The sequence below is a fragment of the Equus caballus genome, chromosome 9 (genome assembly GCF_041296265.1).
Source record: "Equus caballus isolate H_3958 breed thoroughbred chromosome 9, TB-T2T, whole genome shotgun sequence".
Lineage (NCBI taxonomy): Eukaryota > Metazoa > Chordata > Mammalia > Perissodactyla > Equidae > Equus > Equus caballus.
In genome coordinates, this window is record NC_091692.1 from 51,427,032 (window position 1) to 51,453,809 (window position 26,778).

General features: G+C 36.1%; 1 protein-coding gene and 1 long non-coding RNA gene across 3 annotated transcripts; one reads left to right on the forward strand and one right to left on the reverse strand.

The window, feature by feature from the left end:
- Positions 1-88: 88 nt before the first annotated feature.
- Positions 89-9,676, reverse strand: LOC102148186 (uncharacterized). Of its 2 annotated transcripts, none has more exons than XR_011421602.1 (5): positions 9,458-9,676; positions 9,244-9,345; positions 2,176-2,288; positions 1,667-1,784; positions 89-675 (listed from the first exon to the last, which is right to left on the reverse strand). It is a non-coding gene; the product is annotated as an uncharacterized lncRNA (long non-coding RNA). The 2 variants fall into 2 exon arrangements; XR_002810367.2 differs by having other exon boundaries at positions 1,559-1,784; positions 9,458-9,591.
- OTUD6B (OTU deubiquitinase 6B) lies at positions 9,646-26,123 on the forward strand. The gene is made up of 7 exons (XM_001488342.7): positions 9,646-10,007; positions 10,607-10,758; positions 13,135-13,215; positions 18,022-18,334; positions 20,273-20,334; positions 22,874-22,980; positions 23,763-26,123. The coding sequence occupies exons 1-7, from the start codon at positions 9,926-9,928 to the stop codon at positions 23,845-23,847; spliced, it is 882 nt and encodes a 293-aa protein (XP_001488392.4). The 5' UTR covers positions 9,646-9,925; the 3' UTR covers positions 23,848-26,123.
- Positions 26,124-26,778: the final 655 nt, after the last annotated feature.

The following is a 26,778-nucleotide window of genomic DNA, read 5'->3' on the forward strand; positions in this document are numbered from 1 at the left end:
TGTAAGACAATTGAAAATTTTTTATCGAGAAAATATTTTAAAATAATCTTTCACATGTAACAGAGAATTTAAAAAAAGCTAGGCACAGTTCTTGTCTTCCTTTCTGTGTTTATTTTTTTTCTTTTTTGGTGGTTTGCTAACGTGATTTAAAAATCAAAGTTTTGAACACGCCCAGATAAAAATGCAATAGGAAAATAGTCATGGCCTCGAACAATAATTTTTCTGCAACGATTATCTGAGTCATTCGACAAGCATTTATTTCATGCTTACTGGGTCAACAAAGATGATGAGGGCATAGTCTTGGTCTTCAAGATGCCTGCAAGGTAGCACAAACCAAAAATGGGGCCGGTCATCTTAGCTGTAGATTTAACGGGGCATGAGGCAAAGCACATTTTACACATTTGAAACCACTTCTCATATTACATTAAGAAGGGTCTTCATTTTGCTTTCTGAAGATACTCTGTCTTCTGAAAAATCCATTTAGGCACCAAATGGAAATCCTAACGGAAAATCAAAGCATAATGTCTTCTGTTGTGCAGCGCCATCTGTGGGTCAGTAGTGTCAAGGAACAATACAATACAGGATCCGCATATGAGATAATCCAAGGGTATTTATAAGTCTCCAGAACCTGGAAGGTTCAAGATCTGGACCTGAGGGGTCAAGATGTAGCTCTCCCTGCAAAAGTGAACAGTTTCCAAAATGAACAGAAGTGTTTTTACAGTTGCAGCCTGGAAGGTATTGAGTTAAAGAAACTTTTAAGAAGATTCAACAAAACCCTATTACTCTAGTAATCATGTCCCCTATCACACTCTTTTGTAACAGTTTATTTACGTTTTCATTACGCACCTACCCACTACCCCTAACTGACTTTGTGAGGTCAGAAACCATATCTATCACATTCACTATTACATCTCCAGTATCTAACACAATGCCCGGCACATTAATAAGCACGCAATAAATATTTGCCAAATAAATAAACAAATAAGTATATGAACAAATCCTAGACAGTCCCAAAATCTTACTAAAACCAATTGTTAGCAGGAAAAAAAGAGCATTTCTTGACTTTTTGATGAAGTTGACAATTTGCCATCTGACTGACCAGTGTTTTTATTGTTCCATTATATCTTTACAACTAGGGTTTCTTTAGTGCCCAGATAATAAAGATCAGTATAAAGGGTTTTTTTTCTTTCTTTACTTTCTTATACATCTTCTCTATCCATTTCAGAACTCATTTGAGGGTGATACAGCTAATGGCAATTACTTTGCTTACACTATAAAAGGTAATGGGTATACTGAGATTATATTTGCAGCAATGTCAAGTTTCACAAAAAGTAAAAAACTTTTATTAGATGAGTATTACTTCATGCCAGTTTAAAGATAATACTATAGTTCATGACTACTCAATAAGTGTTAAATAATACTCATCAATCCAAGGCATTTTATGATTATGATATTTTGCCATCTCTATTCATGAGATGAGCTAATGTGTCTTTTGGAATAATAGTACAATACAAACAGATAATGTGTGAGCTAGTAAGAGATATATCTTACTACTTACTTAAGCTACTTAAGCTCCAGTTATTTACTACTGAGTAATAATCCACACGCAAATCTAGTGGCTTAAAACAACACATTTTGTTATTTTTCATGATTCTCTCAGTCTTGCCTGGACTTAGGCAGCTGCATTCAGCAGGCAGGTTTTCTGGGGGCTGGGGTCAGCTGAGACAGCTGGGATGGCCAGGCGTCTCTCTCCGTAGTCTTTCATTCCAGGCTTCTTCACATGCCTAGGAGTTTCAGAGCAGTATTCTAAGAGGGTGATTGTGGGAGCTATGACACCTCTTAAGATCTAGGCTCTAGATCTCAAATAATGTCACTTCCACCACATTCTTCCACCTCCTTCAGACTGCCTCCTGCCCAAAGAATGCTGGGGGCCCAGAGGCTGCTTTACAGCATCAAAGTAAGTACGGGGACAACAGAGGAACAGAGTCCATCTCTTCATAGTGGTGGCGATGTCACATTGCAAAGGGGTGTGGGCCACAGGAAGGCATGATTCATTGGAGGCCATTATATAGCAATCTACCATAGTCTGTCCCCTGGCCACGATATCTCTCTCACAAGCAAACTACACTTACCCATACCCAAGGCCCCAAAGTCTCATTTAATCATCAAAGTCACCTTTCTGTATCTTGTCATCTAAATCAAGTCCAGGTGCAGACAAAGCTCCTCAAGTATGATCCTACAGGTTTAGCTCCTTGGGAATAGCACCTGTTGATCCAGATGGCTGTGAACTAAAAAGACAAATTATGTGTCCTCCTCGTCTCTGCTCAACCAGTCCCCAACATTTAATGGTGAAACAGGAACAAGATAACAGCAATAAACACTCCAATTTCATAAGGCAAGGAGTAGGGGATAATGTGCATTCAGAATGGAAGGTACATAGCATACACTGAACCACAGAATTCTGAAATCCAGTTGGGCATATGTCACCAGTTCCCTTGGCCCTTGAGTCAGGAAATGCTCCTTTATTGAGACATAGTTCTGCTCCTGGTGTTACTTGGTTTCCCCAGCTATTACTTTCTTTGGCTCTTGGCCCTGCCACTCAGTCCTTGCTTTTTCATTAGAAATGGCTCCTGTTTGCAGCTGAGAAGTTTTCCCAGCCTGCCTCCTGTCCAAAGAAAGTTGGAGGCCCAGAGGGTTCTTTTCATTTTCATCTGTCTCTGTCCATTTTAATCTAAGTTGATACAACTCTCTTAAAAACTTTGTAGGATTCTTGTGAATCTAATTGGGGTTTACCTTATGCCCCAGAAGACAGAGATATAATTTTTTTTTTGAGACAGGTATCTCTCTATGTTGGGCCACTTTTGAGATCCTTTAGACTCTGAGAAGCTCTTGTGTCCATCTAAGGAAGTCTCTAAGTCACTGCCTTGAATATTTCAGAGGTCTTAAGGAGTTTTATAGCCATCCCCTTGATTTGAATTTTATCCTAAGGCCATTTCTTACATTAAAAGTCTTTTGCTAGATGGAAGACTGTCTTGAGTCCTCTATATTTCCTCTACATTCTGTTGTAAATTAAATGTTCCTTCCTTAGTTCATCTCTATAGTTGGCAAAATAATGCTCCCCAGAAGATGGTCACAACCTCATCACTGGAATCTGTGAATATTTTACCTTATATTGCAAAAGGGACTTGGCAGATATGATTAATGAGTGCAGACCTTGATATGAGATGATTATCCTGGATTATCCAGGTAGACGAAACCTAATCACATCTGTAAAAGCTGAAAACCTTGCTGGCTATGGTTAGAGATATTTACAGAAGAAGGAGGAGAGATTCAAAGTATGAAAAGGACCCCCACTATTGCTGGCTTTGAAGACTGAGGAAGGGGAACAAAGAGTATAAGCAGCCTCTAGAGCTGGAGATGACACTCAGCTGACAGAAGGAGGAAGGGGGGATTTCAGTCCTACAACCACAAAGAACTGGATTCTACAAACAACCTGAGTAAGTTAGGAAATAGATTTCCCCTTAGAACCTCGGGGCAGGAACACAGCCCTCCTGACACCTTGGTTCTGACCTAGTAAGAGCTGTGTTGGATTTCTGATCTATAGGGGTTGCAGGGTGGGCATAAAGGGCAAAGGGGCACATAAATATGGTGGCGGACAAATAATAATGTACAAGTCAAATTTCACTATGTTATAAACCATTATGACCTGAATAAAAATAAATATTATTTGAGTAGACGGACTGAATAAAGAAATCAACCACACTTTGTTATACAGTTCAAAAGTCAGAGTTATTTAATTTATATGAAGAGAGAACAATTAAATAATAAAAATTTATTTACATATTTGGTAACCATAATGGTTAACAATTTTGAGCACTTTCTATGTACTAGGCACATATAAACACTTGGTAGGCATCACTCTACCAAATCCTTGAAATGATTCTATGTAGTAAGACTATCGCTGTCCCATAAGTTGTCCAAAGAGTTAGTCAGCTGTAGAGTTAATAAGGGGAAGAAACATAAAGTAACCAAATTCTGACTCCAAGGTCATCTTTTAATCATTAAATTATTATTTGATGTAAATTTTTATTGAAGAACAACAAGCCCACAATAAATTTCTAAGAAACAGATAGTGCTTTGTTTTGGAAGATAACACTGGTTTTGGACCAGTTAGGTAACATAAAAGAACAGAATTATAATGGAATTAAGACCTTTTGGAACTCCAAGTATTTTTGGAAAAGTTGTACAAAGAAAACACAAGAATCCAGAATAAGATGAGAAACTCACCTTAATGAAAATCAATGAAAAGCTGAGTACTCAGAATCAGGGAAAAGTCTATCCAGAGAAGTTATTTCCCAACCTGTCTGTTATTAGCATGATTTGGGGAGATTTAAAAAAAATATACCTGCTTGGTCTCAGTAGCAGACTTTCTGGGAGAGAGACCAAGATATCAGTATTAGAAGCAAAACTTATCAAAACAAAACTCTTTAGAGGATTCTAAAGTGCAGCCAGATTTAAAATTTCTGCCTTAGATTATCCAATGATATTCAAACTGAGCTCCCAGAGACTCCACACAAGTGCCTCCAGTTTAGTGAAGAGTAGGCAGGATTCCATGCCACTCATTCCTTTCAGTCTCATTGGCTTCATTTATATCTGTGTCATGTATTTGACTTCTGCATTAAGATTTCATTTGAAAAAATAGTTTTGTAGTAAAAGATAATTCAAAACAGATGGTTTTTCATCCTCCTATCTCACTTTAAAATAGGAAACTGAGGCACAAAGACGCTAATAGAAGGCTGCCGCGAGATATGTTGACTTCAAGAATACACTGCTATAGCTTTGATAAGAAACAAGGAAGATACCTAGAGATGAGGTCCAAGGCACTGGATGCTAGAATACTGCTGCACTGCCACCCAAGACATACAATAAACATCTTCATAGACAGACTAATCAGTAGTGACAGCTGAAATAACAGGGAAAAAAAGAGCCCACATCAATTAATCTTTGGCAATTGTTTCTAGTTGGTGGAAAATAATTTGCATCCAGAATCCTATACAGGAATATAAGAAATGCAGTATTTATCTTTCCAGTCTTTGAAACTTCTTTCAGCCCTAGCAAGAAGTTGGAATGGATGCTGAATGTCAGTTTAATATATCCACCACATCAGGTTCACCATGTTAGGATTCTTTCCCAAAACCACAATATTTTAGCAATGGGCAAAAGAAAAGAAATTATCATGAAGGCAGAAGAAAAATGACTTAGCAAAAAGGATTTAGAAACAGGCAAAGAGAAAAAAAATGAGAGATTTTTAAACTTTGCAACTGAAAATATATGAAGAAAATGAAATACAATATAAATTAAGAGACAGACTAGAAAGTTAAAAGGCCAAAAGAGAAAGTTCTATAAAGTGTTTCTTTTCATTTACTGATATTCTATTAGTTGCCATTGGGTAAAACCTCATCTCGACCTGGATCTCAAATAACGTTACTTCCATCATATTTGTCTGTCACCATATAGATGTGCCCCTTTACCCTTTATGCGAACCCTGCAACCCCTATAGATCAGAAGTCTAACACAGCTCTTACCAGGTCAGAATCAAGGTGTCAGGAGGGCTGTGTTCCTGCCCAGAGGCTCAAGGGATAAGATCTGATCTTTTGTCTTCTAATTATCACTGAAGGCTGGTTTGAGTCAGATATTCCCAAAACTGTATAATTTAAAGATAAAAGGGACCTTAAATGCTCTTTTATTTGCCTTTATTATTGCTAAATCATCATCCAGTCAATGCTTGCTCTACTAAAATGTTTACTGAATAACTTCTATGTGCTAAGCACTATATTAGGCAATGAGGACACAAATGCAAACAAGACAGATTTAGTTAGTATATGCTTCATGGAAGCATATTCAAGTGGAGGAAACAGAAGACAAGTAAAAGTATTACAAAGGGGAATAAATAGGATACTTTCAATAGAGAATGAATGGATCAGAATTCTGAGTGACTTTAAATAGGGTGGTCAGGGAGTGATGGCAAATCAATATTCTCAGTGGTAAGGAAGCACTATTTCCAAAGGTACGCCATTCCAGGGGAAAAGGAAGTGTAGGAATTCAATGTACCAAAATCCAGAATGGCTTAAATGGATTATAACAGAATGTGGCATGGGATGAGACTGGAGATGGACTTGAGAGACGTATTAAGAAGTATACAACTTATTTAAAAACTACTTCAGAGGTGAAACTCAAATTCAGTTTGGATTTTATACAGATCACTCTTATTGTGAATAAACTTGAGAGGCTTGTTTTTGCAATACAGGTGAGAAATAATTCAGACTTGGACCTAGAGTAGTGCCAGTAGAACTGGAGGTAAGCAATTGCTTTGAGATTTATTTAGAAGGTAGGATTTAATGATTTGTTGAAAGTAAAGGGTAAAGGAAAGAGACTAGTCAAGAATAAAAGAATAATACCCAGGTTTCTGCCCTCAGCAACTGAGAGGACTGTGGTGCCATTTATTGATTGTTGGTTGTAGTTTACTGCATGTCAATTATACTTCAATAAATAAAATTTAAAAAAAAAGGGAAAAAGAAGATGATATTGGAGAGTAATCAGGGCTATGACAGCAATACAGCAGGTAAAGTGATTGACAGCGCTTTTGAGATAGGTGATACACAGTTGGTGGCAGGGGGTGTCATGTAGGTTGTTGGTTAGTTGAGGCATTTCTGATAAAGTGAAACATGAATTTTGACCTGAATGATAATAAAAAGCCAGCTTTTCAAAATTTGGGGAATAGTTTTCCAAGTCAAGGAATCACCTAGTGAAAAACTCCTGTGGCAAGAAGCAGCTTAATTTTTCCAAGCCAGAAAAAAAGATCAAGATGGCTGAAGCTCTGGGATTGGAAGTAGATGGGATCAGAGATGAATGCAGGAATAAAAATACGTGGGTCTTCGAGGTGCCATTTACCGAAAGTAAAAAAAAAAATCCTGGAAATACATCAATGTTCTTCAAAAAAGAACAAAAAACACTCATCCCATGACATATAATGTGTAACATCCTTATTGTTGCATTTCGTAAATTATCAGAATGTGTTAGAATTTTCTTTTTGACCCAAAAGTTATTTAAGAATATTTCAAAAATTCCATGTATGTGATTTTCAGCATTTAAACTTAGTTTCTAGGCTTTTCTTGCAATGTGATCACCTGCGTTTTCTAGAAATATATTAAAGTTTTCTCTGTATCCTAGTATATGACTATAGAAATGTTTCAGGATAATTTGAAAAGGCAAATGAAATAAAGTAATATGTATTATACACGCACATGCCTCTTAAGTATTTGACTACTCTTTAAATATCTCAACTTTTCATTTACTTGATTTATTAAAGACCATTAAATGTTGAAGTCAGAGTCCAACAGTTTTAGCCATTTGTAATCTCTTCAGTTGAATGATTACTTTATTAATTTTAAGTACATAAAATGCACTAATTTTAAGTAAACTTTTTTGAACATATATATACATCAGTAAAACTACAATTCACATCAAGATGTTGAACATTTTACATATAAATGCCATGTTATTTCCCCATTAAGTCTCTTAAATGTTACATCGGGTAGTGTTTTAAATATAATTTGTTATAGCTTGAATTCTAATAAAAATGTTGCTCCCTATATCTATGCCTGATGGTTTACATTATTTTTAAACTCTTTTATCCTTTGTTTTATACCCATGTGAGTATCCAGGGTTAAAGACTGATTTTTGACCCAATATGAATCTTTTTAACAGGGATATTTAACCAGTTTATGAGTGTGATGGCTCACCTGTACCTCTGTCAATCTATTTTATGCTAGTTTTAATGTTTCCTTGCTGTTTTTCTTGGTTTCACCACCTCCTCTCCAATCCAACAAATTGGAATATACATTCTATTTTTGTCTGTAACACTATCTCAATGTCCAATTTACTTCTAATTAACTATTCCCTGAAGCAATAACTACTGATTTTCCCTAAGCAGGATGTACATAAAACAAGGTTTTAATCCACTACTTCCCCAACCAGTGATTTGGAAATTGTCTTTTTATATTATCAGTATTAACACTATGAACTTGCTACCTTTTCCCCATCTATAATTAAAAACAGGGGAAATAAATCTGTACTGTTTTCCCATTTTGTCAGATTAATATTTGGAATGCCTTTACTCTATGTGTCCTGTCCACAGTAACAAAGCCCTTTTAATTTACTAATTTTTAGCTTAAGAAAATGCCTATCTTTATGTACACTGCATGCTAAAAATAAAACAGCATTTATTTCCTTTATATACTGAACATTTAGCATGCCTTTTCAGTTTAAAGTGACATAAACTGAAATTTTAGACCCAAGTTACAATGTATTTTTGCGATTAGTTTTATAACCCTACGTATAACAAATTTAATCCTATTTAACTAGTTTTAACACTTACCACTAATTTTTCATACAATTGCCTCCCTACTCTTCAGTTATTTTAATTTACGTTCTCTGATGACTGCAGTAAATCATTTACCAAATTTTTCAAGGATGGTAGTTGGGTGATATACTTTCTTAACCCTTGCATATCTGTGAATGTCTTCCAGTTGCCTTTATACAGAAACGCTAACTCGGCAGGATATATAATTCCTGGCTCAAAATTATTTTCCCTTAAAACTCTGCAGATATTGTTCCATTGTCTTCTGGCATTTAGAGTTGCAAGGGAAAAATCTGAGGTGAGCCTGACTTTTGTCCCATTATAGCTAACCTGCTTTCTCTGTCGGTATACTTCTAGAATTTTTTCTTTATCCTCCCAATTTAAAAACCTCACCAGCATATGTCTAGGTGTTGCTTTCTTTTCCTTAAATTTTAACGGTACCCTGTAAGCTTTTTCTATTTGCAGATCTAGTTCGTTCTTCAACTCCACAAACTTTTATTCAATTAGTTCCTTAATTATTGTTTAAGCTTCATTTGCTTTGTCCTCTGCTTCTGGCATTCCTCTTATGAGTAAATTTTATCTCCTGGACTGGCCCTCTAGATTTCTCTTCTTCTCTTTTCTTATTTTGATTTGTTTTCCCTTTTTTCCGGCATGTTGTGAGAATTTGTCTTGTTTTGCATTTACTTCAGTAATTCGATTTTGTGCCTCATCAGGCTTGCACATTTCTGTCATCTCTCTCAACTCCCTGATACTTTTCAAGTGCTCTGACATTAGCCTCTTTATCTTTGAGCATATGTCTTTTAAGCTCCTGTATTATAACATACTCAATCCTTTCTCTTCTGTTTCCACCGCTATATCCGTTTCAAGAGGCGGCATTTTTCTCGATTACTTAGCTGTTTCTTTCTTCTCAACTGCGGTATTACAACCTTGAAAACAATAAAGAAAACTTAATTCCCTACCGTTTGATGGATTCAACCCAAAGATTCCCACTGATAATTATTAACGGTTTTATTAACATGTTCTATTTTTCTTTCTTACCTAACAACGGGACCAAAAGTGAAAATTACAGGACGTCTTCTGAACCGCTGAACAAAATAAAAAGAACATTTAAAATAGTTTCCTTTACGTCATCTCTGCGCGCCTCACCCCACGGCCAATAGCCTGGTGCGTAGCTTTATTGCGGAAGTGGTTCGAGGGCGCTAGCCAATCGCGAGGGTGCAAATCTCAGTCGGCCAAGCCACATCTCCACGCGCCGTCGCGCTTCTTCCCCGCCGCCCCGCCCCATCAGAGCGGGGGCGGGGGGGGGTCACAGGAGAGCGCATGCGCAGAGTCCATTCTCCGTTCTCGCTCCAACGACCCGGCTTAGATCCGGTACTGCCTTGAAGGCGGGGCCGGGTCTCAGCCGCGGCCAATGGCGCCCCGGGTGAGGGTTGAGGGTTGGAAGGTTTCTGCTAGCCGGTTCAGGTTTCCTCTAGCGCGTGGCTTGGGACTAGCTACCTGGTCGTCATGGAGGCAGTTTTGGTGGAGGAGCTTGATGAGGAGCAGCAGCTGGTGAGAAGGCATCGCAAGGAGAAGAAGGAGTTGCAAGGTGACGGGGGAGTGGGGAACCGAGAAGTCGCCCGGACCCAGGGAATGGCGCTTGCGGGTTGGTTTATGGGGATCTTGAGGAGCTTCTGATCTGGACCCTCCTAGACTTCCCCAAAGTAGCCAGTGGCCTCTTCTCTCCCGCCTCTCCTGCCCTGGTGGTCCCTTAATACCCCAGACCTTCACAAACTTCCCCTTCTCAGGTCCGCCGCGTCCCCGCCACCCTGCACCGCCGCCCGGATGCTGGTATCCGAGAACACCTCCAAGCCGTGGTCTTGGACTGTTCTGCGCGCCCCCCCCCCCCCCCCGCCCCCATGTCCCTTTCCATTCTTGCCCCAGTTACCGACCCTCGGCCGTAATGGTGCGTTTTGAAATACCTCACTTTTTCCTCCTACCACACCAAACTCACGGTTATGTTAATTTTTTTTTTGTCTCATCTTTGAGCTCTTCTCTGTAATTTTCTGACTGTTATGTAATTACACTTCTTGCTTCCATAATTACCTTTTCTATACCTTTCCCCCCTTATCATCCCCTTATTGTTCCTATTTCTTATCTCTTCTTAATCTCTGGGTTTTTGACATAATGATTTTGGTGGCCTTTCAGCCAAAATTCAGGGTATGAAGAATGCTGTTCCCAAAAATGACAAAAAGAGGAGGAAGCAACTCACTGAAGATATTTCGAAGTTGGAAGCAGAAATGGAACAAAAACATAGAGAGGAACTGGAGCAATTGAAGCTGACTTCTAAAGAGAGTAAAGTATGTGAAGTAATATTTCTTTTTGCCTATAGCATTTGAAAGCAATGTTCACTTCTATTAAAATGTTTACTATATAAAATCATAAACTTGGGGGGAAATGAAGTCAGTCAGTCACGCATTACCTTTCATTAATATTTTTGTGACCACGTTTACATGGTAGTGTATTTTTGTAAGGGCCGCAAAGATAAGTATGCTTCTTTAACTGTTTACTTGCTCAAAAGATGAGCAGATCGATAAAGCAGACTACAGGAACCTTCACCAAATGAAAGTTAGACGACCAGACTTCTGGTCCCAGAATTGCCGTTAACTAGGATTGTAACCTGGATAAAGTTCCTTAAACTTTCTGAGCATAAATTTCTCCACATAAAATATGATACAAATACTTCTGTTTAAGCACAAGATATTGTAAGAATCAAATGGGAATACAAATGTGAAATCATTTTTAAGTTCTAAAAGTCCTTCATGAACAAGTTGTAATGAATGAAAAGTGACTGATGTTTCTTTGGTAAATTGGAGCATACTGTCATAATTTTAACTAATATTTATTTTGTCATTATAGCTAATATGTATTGTCTGCCAAGCACTTTAACATGTTACATACTTTATCTCATAATTCCCATTGTAACACTATGAGGTATTATTTATGAAGTAGTGTAGACAGTCCCATTTTTCAAGTGGGAAACAGACTCAGAGAGATTAAGAACTTTGTCCTAAATTCATAACAGGTATCAAGGGCCAAAGTCAGAATTCAGAATCAGAGCTGTTTTACTCCACAATGTAAATACTGAATTCTCTTATAGCTTTGTGTAATGTGGTAGTTTATTGCATGGGTTTTGGATATCAAGGATCATAGACTCCATAACTTCACTGCATTTTTGACAGAAAGTTCTTATGTCTGTGCAAAATTTTATCCACCATAATTAAGTTTTCTTTTATTTGGTTTATTTTTGGTCTCCTATTGACAGGGAAAACGGCTTGTCTGTACTGATTTACAATGGTCGGTCGTTATATTAAACATGATCTCATTTTCTTTAACTTTATTAGCCAGTCATTAAAATCCTGGCCTTCCACGCCTTTAACATATTTTATTTCCAAGTAACAAGGCATTATGTTCCAGATGTTTGTGTTGTCACAATCATGGTATTCTTAATTGTCCCCCCATCTTTTCTGTTAGTAAGATAGTTTTGTTTGCTCTCTCAGGCCTTTCAATTTTGATGTTTTTTCCCTAGTTTTCCAAGGACAAAAATGTTTGATTCTTAAGTTTTATATTGTCCAACTTAAAATACAAACTCCCATTCTACTTTCAACTATTAAGTCTTTCATTAACTTAAGCTTGTTTTCTTTTTGAACACTACCTAATTTTTTTTTTCTGCTTTATCTCCCCAAACCGCCCCCACCCCCATACATAGTTGTATGCAGGTCCTTCTAGTTGTGGCAGTACCTGAATTTTTACGTTATTACTTTCTCTTTTTTTCCCCAAATGCTTCTCTATATCTTGCTTATTGTCAGTATGACAGTTTGTAAATTTTAGCAGATTCCTCTGAAAAATATAAGAATCCCGGTTTCACTAAAGTTGCTTACCATTCTTTGAAGTCTTAATCTGATTTTGTTATTTTGATCATTTGGGCCATAGCCTTGGAGACTGCTGACTCTGTTATTGGAGGCCTCAATAGGTCTTATATATGTGACTTACCGAAAACTAGCTTATAGTTGCAGTAATAAAATACTAGCTACTAATCCTGATAGTTTAATTCTAGCATCATTTTTCTTAGCAAACACATGATAACCATTTGATGATTAAGATTGATTGTACTCTCTTAACAACAATTGTAAGTTAAATTTTCTACCTGTAGTTATCAGTTTGTAGATTGAAAAGGACAGAAAAACCTCAATTTTTTACTAGGGTCAAGAAGCAGAGCTAATCAGGTTCTGGCCAGTCAATATGGAGAAGGGCCTTTGTTGCCACATTTGAGGTTATGAAGGCAGTAATGAACTCAGCCAGCACAGGACCTTATATATCCTGTAAGTACTGTCAACATTCACAGAAGGGAAGGGTGGAGCGCTCAATGATTTGGTACTTTTAGGAAGTATTTGGATTAATGGAGTGGGCATTCCAAGGAGGAAGGAGAGCAGGCAGGGATGAGCATTATCTTTGAAGAGCTATAAGGAAACTTCTTAGCAATCTGACAAATTCTCCCTTAAAAATAGAAGAAGGAGACAAAACCATGTCATCTAATATTGTATCTAGTGCTGTTATTCAAATTTGAATTGTGGGATTAACACAAATTTGTGATTTCTGCTAATAATTTAATAATCTAATACTTTGAAGAATGAAGTATTTTTAATTAACTTGTTAATGCTTTTTGTTTCCTTCAGATAGATTCTGTTGCTGATAACATTTCAAACTTGGTTCTTGAGAATCAGCCACCTCGGATATCAAAAGCACGAAAGAGAAGGGTATGAAAGTCATGTTAACAAGTATTTAAGTTGGTGCTGTGTGCTCAACGCTATCTTAGGTGTTGTATAGGAAGGAAATAGAAAAAAAAAATGATGGAATTCCTTGTCAAAGGACGTCAACTTACATTTGTTAAACGTTTGCTATATGCCAGATACTATGCTAGGTTTATAGATTATATGAAACCTCATTTAGTCCTGACAATAATCCTGTGAAGTAGGATTTCTTATCCTCATTTCATAGAGAAGAAAATAGGCCTAAGCCAATATAAAATAACATGTCCAGTTTGCGGTTCTTATAGGAGGGTGGGGCTAGGATATATATTTTACAAATATATATTACAAGATGTATTTTACAAACACATTATCCCAGACTTAATAGTTCAGAATCTTCAGAGTGTGGGCCAAGGTGATTCTGATGCACAACTTTGTTAAAAACTATGTATTAAGTGGTGAAACAAGGATTTGGACGTAAAACTTAAGCAGGTGTACAAAAATTCTCAGAATTATGTGGGTCCCATGTAATGGTTAGTTGCAATGAAAATTTAGAGAAGGAAAAGTTCATTATGCTAAATGTTAAATAATGAGTTTGAATTTTTAGGAAATAATAGTTATTTAGATAGAATATTTGAAGTAGGAGAAGCAGCATGCACAAAAACAAATGTGGAAGTGAAATTTCGCATCATCAGAGAGCTATAAGGAAACTGATTTATTGGAAGTAGTGAGTTCATGATATCAAAATTATGGACACAAGATTAGGTGGGTAAGGCCTTTTCACTTTGAAAAAGAAAAAGATTTAAATCTAATCTTTTCAGTCCCAAATGTTATTTTACTAACACTTGATGTTTTCTAGGATTTAAATGTTTATTTTTAAGCTAGTTTTGTCTCTTATAATTTAGTAGTACATAATTTAATAGAGCATGGAGTTTGGTGTCAGACAGATGGGGGTTTTAATCCCACTTAACTGTTGAGGCTTTGGGTAAGATCCTAACATTTTTAAGCCTCAGTTTCATATGTATAAAATTGGGGGAAATAATGCCTACTTCATAGATTTGTTGTGAATATTAAATAATATACTATTTCCAAAGCCCTAACACAAGGCCTGGGGAGCTCCTGGGTCAACAAATGATAGTATTGTTTACTGTGTTAAGTACTGCATAGTATGCATCTTAAAAAATTTAACCTAAGACCATTTTTTTGTTTATTTGAAAATTGATTAAGTTGCAAATTGTCAAACATTTCTCATATTTATGTAAAATTTTACTTGAGTAAATATTTTAATTGTGAATTTCATAGAATTGTGAAGTTTAGATTTCATGGTATCTTGGAGGTTCAACTCCATACTTAAAATATGTATTCTTTTTGTGATAGTCTTATAATTGTCATCTAGCTCCCATAGATCAAAAGTGAAGGGCAGAATTTTTGCTTGGCCGTAGCATCACAAAATATTTGTTGGAATTGCCTCTTCTTAGAATTGATACATCTTAGAGTAGCCTGTTTAATTCTGGAAAACGTAGGAACACAGCTCCTTCCTCTCTTTATCAAAACTTATTCATCTTCACCTGGCTGGACCATTAGGCCACAAAACAAACAAAACAAAATAAACTTTTTGTTACCTTCCTCAAACATTTTCTTACTTTTCTCCTAAAATACTACATAGCTGAAATGCATACGTTTTTTAGCTCTACCCTAAAAAAATTTACTATCTTTTATAGTCAGCTGCTTTAACACTTGGCAGAGAAAACGCTCTAGAAGTAATGCCCAGAGTTTCTTATTGCTTTGTTATATTAATAGGATTCTGGAACAGAAAACACTAAAAGTTTATATTTAAGAAAATGGAACCTGAAAACAGGGTTGATAATTGGATATTAGACTTATTCAAACCTGTTTTTTTTTTTAAATTTTTTGCCAAGGGCACCAAGGAATGAAAAGCCAGTTAACTAATGGTGTTTATCTTTGGGAGAGATACAATTCTCTGGTAGAAAAACATGACAAAACTTTATGAAGATTTATTATTGGAATGTTGTGGGACAAATCTCTTATTTTAATCTAGAAAAACCTCGGGAGAATTTTATGTAATTCAGAGAACTTCAGTGGAAGCTCTTTGGTATGGCAGAAAGAGCCCAAAGTAGAACTTAGAAGAACTGGGTTCCAAAAATAAGAAATTTGAGAGCCAGAATGAGATCTTTTTCAGTTTCTTTATTTTACAAATGAGAAAGCTGAGGCCTGGGCTGTTGCAATGGCGTACTGAGAGAGTTTGCTACAAATCAGGACTAGTACCCAGCTCTTAAGATTTCTCTTCAGAGTTGTTTTGCTATGTTACTCTGTCAACATGACTTTAGTTTTACTGAGAATGTGAGTTACGTGCTAGTTCCATCCTACGTTTTCATTAGACTTTTTTGATGCCATTCTATCTCCAGTACTAGCATTGTAGAAAGCAACGTGCCTTGTGCTAATGGGAAACTATACATGGCTGGAACAAGATTCCAGTGAATTTCCCACCTAGTGCCCTAGAGAGGAAACACAGTTGCTTTGTAATATTGAAGCAGAGCATGAGGAAAAAAAATGAAATGATTGGGTTAGTATTTTTGTGGCTTAAACGGTTCTGTAGATAGTATAAAGTTCCACTCTTCCAGTAACTAGTACATGACATCATTAACTCCAGCTCCCATCTGCTCCAACTTTTATTCTGATTCAGGTGCCTGGATAGAAGGAGCTCTCTGTTGTCCTTGGTCCCCGCTCTGCTTCTAACCAGCTGTATGGCCTTTGGAAATCTTTCTGCGTGCTGTTTCCTCAGAAGAGGAAAGTGAGGGGTTTTGGATTAGGTGATATCCAAGGTGCTTATCCTTCTTCTCCCCTCTGAAAACGTTTTGCAGTCTTTTATAAAGTAATAGTGCCATCTTGTTGTTTTAAGATTTTATGGCGCCTGTGATCCACAGTTGTAGGTATGCAGTGAAATAAATTTGTTCGGGTTACTTCTGGAATGGTTGGAGTTGGGAGGAAAAAACTTAAATAGGTTTATATTTTATTAGGGAGATAATACTGTTTTTGATTCAGGTAATTTAGAAATCTCTTTAGGTTCATCTAGCATGGCACATAACAGGCATGTAGCACAAGTATGTGGCATTAAGTTAAATTGAAATTTGCTTTTCTGTTCGCTTCTCCCCCAAGGAGGGGTTAGAGCTAGAATCATGAAAATCTTTACCTCTTTCTACTCTTTTTTCTTGGTTTACCAAACCCTTCCCTGTAATTTGCTACCAACACCAAGATTTGTACCATTTAGTTTATTTTTATTCTTTTAAATTGAAAAGCACTTGCCCCCAGTATGCAAGTAAAGCATACTTATGGTAGCGAATTAGAAAGATGCAGATAAGCGCGCGCGCGCGCACACCCACACCCACACCCACACCCACACACACACACACAAATAAAACTGGGCCAGCCCTGATGGCCTAGTGGTTAAAGTTCGACATTCTCCACTTGGGCGGCCTGGGTTTTGTTCCCAAGCTTGGAACCATTACACCACTCCTCTGTCAGTAACCATGCTGTTGCAGTGGCTCACATAGAAGAACTAGAAGGGCTTACAACTAGAATATACAACCATGTATTGGGACTTTGGGGAGAAAAAAAAAATACAGAGGAAGATTGGCAACAGATGTTAACTCAGGGTGAATCTTTCCTAGCAAAAAAAAAATCTGTTAAAAGAACAAAGGAAAAAAAGCTTATTTTGTAATCCTACCATCCAGAGAAAAGCAGTATAAATATTTTGTGTTTATCCTTCTGATTTTTTTTAACTATGTATGCATGGCCATAATATATATTAACTATATACCTATCTTTTTTCCCCAGCCTCATCTCTTGACCCTGGTATCGTGCTTTCTGGCTTTTGATCCTTGCTAGTCTAGCTGTCAGGAATTTTTTCTCTTCTTCCTCAACCTTCCCACTCTACTTCTTATCCATCCTTCATGTCACAAACCTCTCATTGCCCTACCCCGACCCCATCCTTGCACATACTGCCATGGGAAGATCCCTTATGACATTTAAATAAGGAAAGCAAGTTGCCGAATGTAGTGTATGATGCCATTTTTGTTAAAATATTTTTTCTATATATTTTCTATGAGTACATCTATATTTATTAAAATGCATAGAAAAAAACTCTAGAAGGATGCACACCAGACCTCTAGGGCAGGCACTGCGATTGGCAGTGGTCCTTAGGGGGAACTTTAGTCTACCTGTAATATTTTAATTTTTTATAAAGAAGAATTTTTTTATCTGTTACTTCAGTTAAGTGTGAATGTGTGTGTGTGTGTCTGTCTACACACACTTTTTTTTTGAGCTAGATAAATAGAGCTCCTGTATCCTTCTAAAGGCTTTAGTATATTAATGCCTCACTGGTGAAGTGATATGTTAAAAAGCTTGGATTAGCTTGGACTTAGATGTGATCATGATGTTGCTTTAAGGCCTAGGACAATTCAGTCTTAAGACAGTACTTTGAAATCAGTAAGTAAAGTTTTTAGAAACTTGGCATATTGTTTTAAATAGAGTTGAAAGAAAAATTTCAGGGCTTTCTTTTGTCCTAGTATGGTGGTAGGTGCTGGGTACCCACAGATGAGAAAGACAGTTTGCCTTTGAGGGGTTCATAGTATAGAAAATTCTGCAAAGTGATGAGATCATCAATATGATAGTACTTGTGGGAGAAGGGAGAAAAATGGCAAAAAGTTTTGAGAATCTGATATTTCTATCCCCTTAATAAATGTAAATTAGTCCTAATTCTTATGAATTAACTTTCCATCATTCTCCTCTTCTTAGGACAAAAAAGCTGCATTGGAGAAGGAACGGGAAGAAAGGATAGCTGAAGCTGAAATTGAAAACTTAACTGGAGCTCGACATGTAGAGAGTGAAAAACTTGCTCAAATATTGGCAGCCAGACAGTTGGAGATTAAACAGATTCCATCTGATGGTCACTGTATGTATAGAGCCATTGAAGATCAGCTGAAAGGACAGGAATGCCCTCTAACTGTGGCTGCCTTACGAAGTCAGACTGCTGGATATATGCAAAGCCATGTGGAAGACTTCCTGCCATTTTTAACAAACCCTAATACAGGAGATATGTATACTCCAGGTAGTTTGTTTTTCTTTACTATGTCTTGTTGCTACTGCTGTCATTGTGGTGGTTGTTAAATCAGGTGTTTCCTGGGACTGAGAATAAGAAAAACTCATATAGTCCTTATGGGGAAGAAAGAAAATCTAAAAATTTAGGCAAAATTATTTTCTATAATTTTAATCAATACTAATACACTTTGCTTTATTCAGATCTTTTAAGTATTTAACCGTTTTGTAGTTAAAATATATTAGTTGTTTTAAATACGATAAAAATAGGAATAGGATTCATTATTATTATTGAAAAAAAATGTGTTCATAATTTCATATTTCACAAAGTTAAGCATAGAGGGAGGTAAACTTTGACGAGTCTCTGGAACTCTAGGGCCTGAAGAGCGTAAACAGAGAATGGTTAGGAAAACTAATTCCTCCTTTTATCCTGCACTTTGGGAGATTTAATTTTATTCTCAGTAAACCATAATATTCAGACAAAATTTGACCTTGCAAAACCAAAAGCAAATGAGTTGATAACCTTCATTATTCTCTATAATAACTTCTATAATTAGGATATTTATAGGGAGGTAAAAAAATGCACAATTAAGGGCAGGCCCAGTGGCATAGTGGTTACATTTGCATGCTCCACTTCAGCGGCCCGGGGTTCCTGGGTTCGGATCCTGGGTGCAGACCTGTACACTACTCAAGCCATGCTGTGGTCACGTCCTACATACAAAATAGAGGAAGATTGTCACAGATGTTAGCTCAGTGACAGTCCTCCTCAAACAAAATGAGGAGGATTGGCAACAGACGTTAGCTCAAGGCCAGTCCTCTTCACCAAAAAAATAAATAAAATAAAAAATGCACAACTAGCAAATGAAGGAGAGAGCAGGTGAAAATCTGAAAGAGTTTCTGGAGAGTAAGGTATAAATACAGGCAAGTTAGTCCTTGAGAGTAGATGGCAGGTGTGGCAGTATCCACTGGGAGTGAGTCATATGGCAGGATGGATTGGAGAGGGGAAGCTTAAGGTTGATTTTCATTTAATGGAGTCCCCAACTCTGCTAGTTGTATGGCAGTGGAGAGGAGGTGGCAACTCAGCATGCTGAATCAGAAAAAGACAAAAGCCTTAATTATCTTTATTCATTCAGCCAATATTTACTGATGGCCACTATGTACCAGGAGCTATTCTAGGCACTGTTCTGAGCACTGAGCATGTAGCAGTGAATGAGACAAACACATGGGACTTGAGATACCCATAATTCTTCCCCCTTCCTCTTAAACAGTTTAGGAAGGGCGTTAGTTTCCCATTTTAACTTTCTGTATAAAAGTGTGTATGCTCAAGATAGGCCAGTAAACTCTGCGATTAGGTGTTTTACCTCCTCTCAGGACTGATCCACGAAGCCCTTTCTTTGGTAGAACTGATACTGATGCAAATAAGGTAAATGCTTCCAAAATAAAAAGTGGAGGCACTATTTGATGCTATGGCTGGGAAAGGAGTTTCAACTCATTTGTGCTTTTACCCTGATTCTCTTCTCACATTTCTTACGGGGTTTAACAGTGCATCTGATTTTATAGAAGCTACATGTTTTAGTCTTTCAGTATATTCTTTCAGGTACAGGTTTAGGCTTTAAAATACATGTCAAGATAGTGAATATGGTGGCAGTTTGCAGGGACATTGCTTGGGTAAAGAGAGGGAAGTAGGTCTGTTACATAGTTAAGGTCTCTGGGCTGCAGGCTGAGGGAGAGAAGCAGAAATAAGTTGCTTTGCTCTTGGAAAGGTGGTGGAAAGTTGGAGTGAGTTAAGTGTGGATCTGGAAAGTGGATTAAATTCTGGAGAGTACAGGTAGAGAAGGAGGAAGTTCATGACTTGGGAAGTTTCATCAGGAATTGTGGGAACTGTAAAAGGGATCTTGTAATGTGAGTTATGAAAATCATTAAGTGCTGTATTCTGATTTATTCTCTACAGAAGAGTTTGGAAAGTACTGTGATGATATTGTAAACACAACTGCATGGGGAGGTCAACTTGAGGTGAGTTAGTCATTATTCATAGTGATTGTTAAATTATTTCTAAATCCTGTCTGTAGTTTTAGACGTATTTTTCAGATGACCCTAATTTCTTTTTGAAAATTCCTTTTCTTTATATATTTGCTATTTCTCTACTGACGAAGCATCGAAATAGGGAGTTAACATTCTTAGGTCTTTGATTTAAGTATGTACCTTTGGGAAGTGAAGGACTATTTCATTTTAAATAGTCCAGTGTTTGATCTTTGGGTTGGGGAGGCTAGTGTTGCATCTGTGTGTTTCTATTTGTGATGCTTCTACTGGCAATATATTTGATTTTCTAGATTTATGAAAGATTTTACTCAAGTACAGTAAAATTTACCCTAGTGGCTCAGCTGATGAAAATCACGTTTGGAAAAGTAACATATCTGTTACATCAGAAATAGAAAACAGTATTTTTATATGAAATTACAAGTCAGATCCTACCACAACACATAATTAAAGTTCTGTCTTGGAATTCCTAGTTGATACTGACTGATTTGAAAGCAGTATTTGATGTATTAAAATTCACATGCAAGAAAGTGGTGTGTTGAGTCACTTCTAGGGATTTAACCAGGAGTTTTTTTAGCTCTGATTATTTATCTTACTGTTGTTTCTTTCATTAAAACAAAATAAACAAAACACCTGAGTGGTCTAAGTGGTGATGAGGCAGCCTGGAGTATTAGAAAGGCGGAGGATACGAGGAAAGTCCTGGATTTGGGTCCTGGCTTTTCCTTCTACTTCTCAGTTTTGTGACCTTGGGGGAGTCAGCCAACCTCTTGAGCTCGAGTTCCTAACTATTGAATGGAGATAATAAAACCCCTGTGTGTGCTTGGTAGGTTATTTGTGGACATTAAATAAGGCAAGGAGAATAGGCATAGAAGTTTGTAAGCTAAAGTGCCGCATGGATGAATCAAGCAGTATTATTATTGTGTAATGATGATTAGTCAGCTTGAAGCATTTGTAGCTCTGAGTATTTCACGTCAAGAACTATGTTGTTTGAAGATATGTCATGAATGCTTCTTCAAAATCTTTTGCTTAGCAGTTATGTTTGTATGTACCTCTTCTGAGCCACCAGAGGGAACTGTGTCCATTCGTTTTGTATGCCTCTCCTGGGTCTCTGAAACTCAGAAAGTTTTCATGGTATCTTTGTGACTACATTGAGACTAATTAAAGATGCTTGAACTTTCTTATAAGGATCACAAATTAATATGAGCACCAGACCTAAGCAACTGTTTTTAAATTGAGAAAAACCTTTTAAAACATCCTTAGAAGGACATTTACTTATAAATTGTTCATCTGTGAGTTCATTTGAAATGAGTTGCTGTTTTCACAATGGAGTAAATTTAAATTGCTAAAGAGAAATTCTTTATATGATTTCTGAAGACTTAGAAGGGATGTTAAGATTTCCAGAGCTTGCTTCACACCCTCCATTCTGAGCTAGGTTTTAAAATATATTATTTTTTGTATAAGAAAAAAGTGCCTCAGAAGAACATTTTACAAGGTGAAAGTATGGGATTAAATTTACCACTGTACAGCATAGAACCTTTTCCATATTCCTGAAGTAATTTCTTACCTTCATTTAAAACTTCCTAAAAGGACCATCTTCTAGACAGAATGTTTTTATAATAGGCCAAATACGTAGATCAGGAGATCAGGGCACTATGATTGAACACTGTTAAATGATTAATTTGTTTATGAACTTGGGCTCTAGAGTCAGACTTCCTCAGTTCAATTGCAGGTCATTTCATTTCCTTGTGCTTGACTTTGGGCAGCCTTCTTAACCCTTTTCTGCCTCAGATTCTAGGACTTTAAACTGTGTAACAGTAGTACCTATCCCATAGGTTGTTGTGAAGATTGAATTAATACACGTAAAGTGCTTACAGTGCTTGGTCACAGTAAGTCTAAAAAATGTTACTCTCAATATTCATTAACTCTTATCCATCCTACTTTAAGCTCTAATTTTATATCATATGGTATGAAATTAAGCTTGTGTATTAATCAGATGGAAATTCCGTGAAAGAATAGTACCTAAGTCATTCTACTCATGCCTTGAAAGTTATAGAGCAGTGGTTCTCAACACTAGTACATTAGAATCATCTGAAACACTTTAAAAAAAGTAAACCTATTCTTCCTTGCTCCCTCTCTCCTTCCCCTGCCCCTCCCAAGTTGTAATTGGTTTGGTCTGATGCCTGAGCAGTGGTATTTTTCAAAGGTCTTTGTTATGGAAATTTTCAAGCTTATTCAAAAGTAGAGAGGCTAGTGTAATGAACCCAATCTACCAATCCCCTCGCTTCATTAACTGTGGCATTAAAACTTCTGCATTCGTTTAATAAATATTATATATATTTGTTTTTACAACAAATATGTATTAAGTGCCCACTATGTGCCAGGCTCTTGGTGTACCGTGAGGAACAGAATAGATCCCTGCTCTGACTGGTTGCCCTATTCATGCATACCTCAGTAGTTTGATTTGACTAAGATTTACCTTTTTATTTTCTTTTCTAATGTGTTTTCTTTCCTATAGCTGAGAGCGCTGTCTCACATTTTGCAAACACCAATAGAGATAATTCAGGCAGATTCACCTCCTATTGTAGTTGGCGAAGAATATCCAAAAAACCCATTAATACTTGTGTAAGTACCTGGAATTTCTACTGTTATATTTTTCATAATTAAGACAAAAAGGATTATTAAAAGATTTTACGTTGTGTATGTTGATAAAAAATCTGTCTTCAGCTGCATTAATTATGCTTATTTTATGTTAAAGACAATTATAGAATTGGAAAGCATTGTCAAAATATGTGATTTAGATAATTGTTTAAATCTCTAGGGATTTATTCTTGTGTATGAATTAAGAAAAAAGTCATTTCTAAGAGTTACAAAGTTTTAAGATTAGTTTTCATATTGTCCTGGTTTGACCTTAATAATACTAAAAGTGTCAACAAGTATAAAAGCTAAAATATATTCATGTTGCCTGATTGTTTATTCCTTAGAGATTTTCTCTTCATATTGTGAAAGTATTTTACATGATAGAGAATGTTCCTCTGAAACACAGCATGGGCAGTTTGTTATTGGCTTTAGTGTTTAACTAAACCTACTAAAGTGGTCATTAATGGCTTGGATTTAGGTAAAAATTTAAGCTTATCAAGCACCTAGCATCTCAGTCTTTCCTTTTTCCCTCCAATGGTTGTGTTTTACCTGACCTAAACTCAGCAGAGTTATTGAACCAGATCTTACTGACTGCTGATGCTTTTCAAATGGTGTTGAACTTTTAAGTAATATGCCAGTGAAGTCTAGTGAGTGATATCCCTGTGGAGTGATTCATTCAGAGTGCATGGTTTTATATACATAATAAACATTTATATACAGTGAATTACTTTCATCTAAACTACTCATTTCTCCTTTTTTCATTCCAGATATATGAGACATGCATATGGCTTAGGAGAACACTACAATTCTGTTACACAGTTGGTGAACACAACTACTGAAAATTGCAGCTAGTTTACAAAATGTTGCACAATTATGTTTTAGTACAGTGTGCTGATCTGAGTATTTATACCAAGTGCTGAATTGTTTTAAAAATTACTGAAAAACACAACTACCTTAAATTAGTGTTATGGCAAAGCTACTTACAGGTTTTTGAAAAATGTGTCAGAGAGAAACTTTAACCAGCGTCCCCTTAGTAGTAGTTTAAAAACTCGTAAGCCCATTGTGGAGAACAACATCGTTTATAGAACAAGATGGTACCCTGTTTGCTGATATTCTTATTAGTATAGGATCCTGTACATTCTGTTTTCCATTGAAGTAAATTTTAAATGGTTTTTTCCTCCCATTACTAAAAGCTTTCAGTAACCATTTCAGTGTACTTTTTCTTGAAGAAATGAAATGACTCAGTCTCTTTGTCATTACAGTAATGTGGTGATGGTGATAGCAGATTTAGTTAATGCTTATAAATGAACTTGATTACAGTAACCTTGGTATTGATGGGATTAATCCCATGAAGCTTATTATATAACCCTATCAAAGTACAGCTGAGAAGCTTGCTTTAATAATTAAGAATTTTTAAATACTTATTCAGATGGGAATCTGTTGCTAAGTTTTAAGAAATGAGACAAATTCAAAGGTAAATTGGTGTTCCCTGTCAGATTTAAACCTCGAAAGAATTAAAGATTAACCTTTTAGTTGTGTATAACTTAAAAAGACCCAACATTACTGTCTTTCTAATTCATTTGTTATTTCTTGCTGTTTCTTAAAATTCGCAGTGGAATTAAGACCATCATTTCTGGGTTATCTTCATAACTACAAGTTTTTCTGTTCTTTGTTGTGTTTTCTCTATCACCCCTCAGCTGCTTTGCTTTCCTTGCAGCCTTTTCCACTAAGAAACAGTTTGTGGCGTCTCTTATTCTTTAACTTGTACAAATTGAAGGCGTAGTGATGTAAAAGGGCCCAAGGCCAAATTTACTTCCATTTCTTCCTCTTTTCCAATTTGTCTTACAAGATCTTTCTTTTTGCTTCATTCTCTAGGGTTAGGAGAAAGCCTTTGTTACTTGTTATTTTCTCAGCCTTATTAATGTCACGTTTCCTTTAACTCAGATATTTGGGAATTTTTATGTTGCATGTATTGATAAAGTTGAAAACCACTGTTTGGGAGCCAAGACTGTATAGTAAAATCAGTACAGAATACTTTTGGTGTGAATGATTTATCTAGCTCAAATTTTAGGTTACTCCTAACAATATTCTAGGAATGACAATTAGGAGTAACAGTATTCTAAGAAGATAGTATCCATGTATACAAATGTGTCTGATAATTTGTTCTGTAAGGAAGTATTATGAAAATGAGACCTTTTTGGTTTGATCTGTTCCCAAATTAGAAATAACTAGTAAGATTTAGCATCAAATTTATAATATTTTAGTTTTTGCTCCATGAATGCAGCTAAATTTTGTAAGTAAATGTTGGGTTTATAATATTAAAAATGGAGTGTCAGTTTTACATGCCCAGCAAGTGACAGTGTGGGAAAGTGGTAGGGACTGTAGTCAACTAGAGCAAGTAAGTACTGCATGAAGGTATTCCAGTTCAAAAGATTGAAAACCATTCTGCCTGCCAAACAAAATATATTCTGAAGGTTCCCTGTTTTGTAATCCTTGATCTGAAGTTTTTCAGGGTCTGAAATTTATAAAAGAATGAAGTTATAAAATACTAAACAGCTTGGCTTTATTTTGAAGTAATATTACTTTAAAATTAAAGGATAAGCATTTAGAAGTAATAAAACAGTATCATGAAAACTAGTTATTATAGATTCAATCCATATTTAAAATATTCTAAAATAACTTATTGGTATTTTTTCTACCAGATGAGTGGAATTTTCTTGATTATAGTTTTATTTTTTATTTTTAAATGGCCAATATGGTTATGAGTAAAATTTGTATGGTCAATTTCTGTTCTTTCATAAAACTTGAGATTAAAATAATTTTAACTGTAACCTAATATTGAAGTCTTTAAAAAAAGGCAGATGTTAATTTAAAATCAGCATATGCTAATTTAGTTTGCTGTATGATGATAGTCTACTGGAAGTTTCAAAAGCTTTCTTTTGTCCTAACTCAGAAAAGAATATGCCAGAGTTCTGGAATATGTCTTTAGCCAAGAATTTTATCCACTTAAGTATGTTTACAATTTGTGTAAAGTGAAAAAACAGTGTGTAATTATAGTGAGCAATGTAATTTTGCTCCTATTATCTGATATTTTCCAAAATGAATAAAAGACGAATGAATTAAATCAACATTTGTTTGTTCAAATTGTTCTTCTCTAACAATTTTAGAATATAGGCATAGAGAAAACTCATTTTGTTTAGAATTTTATCTAGCCATTATTTTTTCCTCACGTACAATTGAGAATAATACAATCACAGATTCTTGCATTTGGGAGATGTGGAATAAATACATGAGCATAGCGTAACGCCCCAAACAGAATAGAGGCAGACAATAACGTAATAGCTCTTTAAGCCATGGCTCTTAGAAAACAAGTTGAAGCTTAGAACCTTTTAGAATAATGAAGGTTTATTTGGGGCAAATGAATTAAGAGAAATGTTCTAACACTTGTGGGTGTTAAAGAAGAAATGAAAAATGAATAAGCATTTGTGTGCAAGAATGGGAAGAAGTAAGAAGGAAATTTGTGTAAAATTAATCCTGGCACACACATGTTAATATATTGTCTTCTTGGTACAGATTGTCATGAACTAGCTGAAGTTCTTAGTTTTTCTGAGAATGTAATTGGTAATTTCATACTGTTTTTACTTTTACTGAACAAATGAGAGTGGTTTTATTTTTCTCCCTGTCCCGTATGTTTTCACATACATTGATTCCTTAAGTCTTGTTTAAAATAATCTTTTGGGGCCAGCCTGGTGGTGCGCTGGTTAAGTTCACACACTCCGCTTT

Bases quoted from the DNA above. Each gene is read 5' to 3' on its own strand.
- OTUD6B (XM_001488342.7), top strand. From the start codon at position 9,926: ATGGAGGCAGTTTTGGTGGAGGAGCTTGATGAGGAGCAGCAGCTGGTG. The intron at 18,335-20,272 runs GTAGTTTGTTTT...TATTCTCTACAG, and splicing joins AGGAGATATGTATACTCCAG to AAGAGTTTGGAAAGTACTGT. The intron at 22,981-23,762 runs GTAAGTACCTGG...TTTTCATTCCAG, and splicing joins AAAAACCCATTAATACTTGT to ATATATGAGACATGCATATG.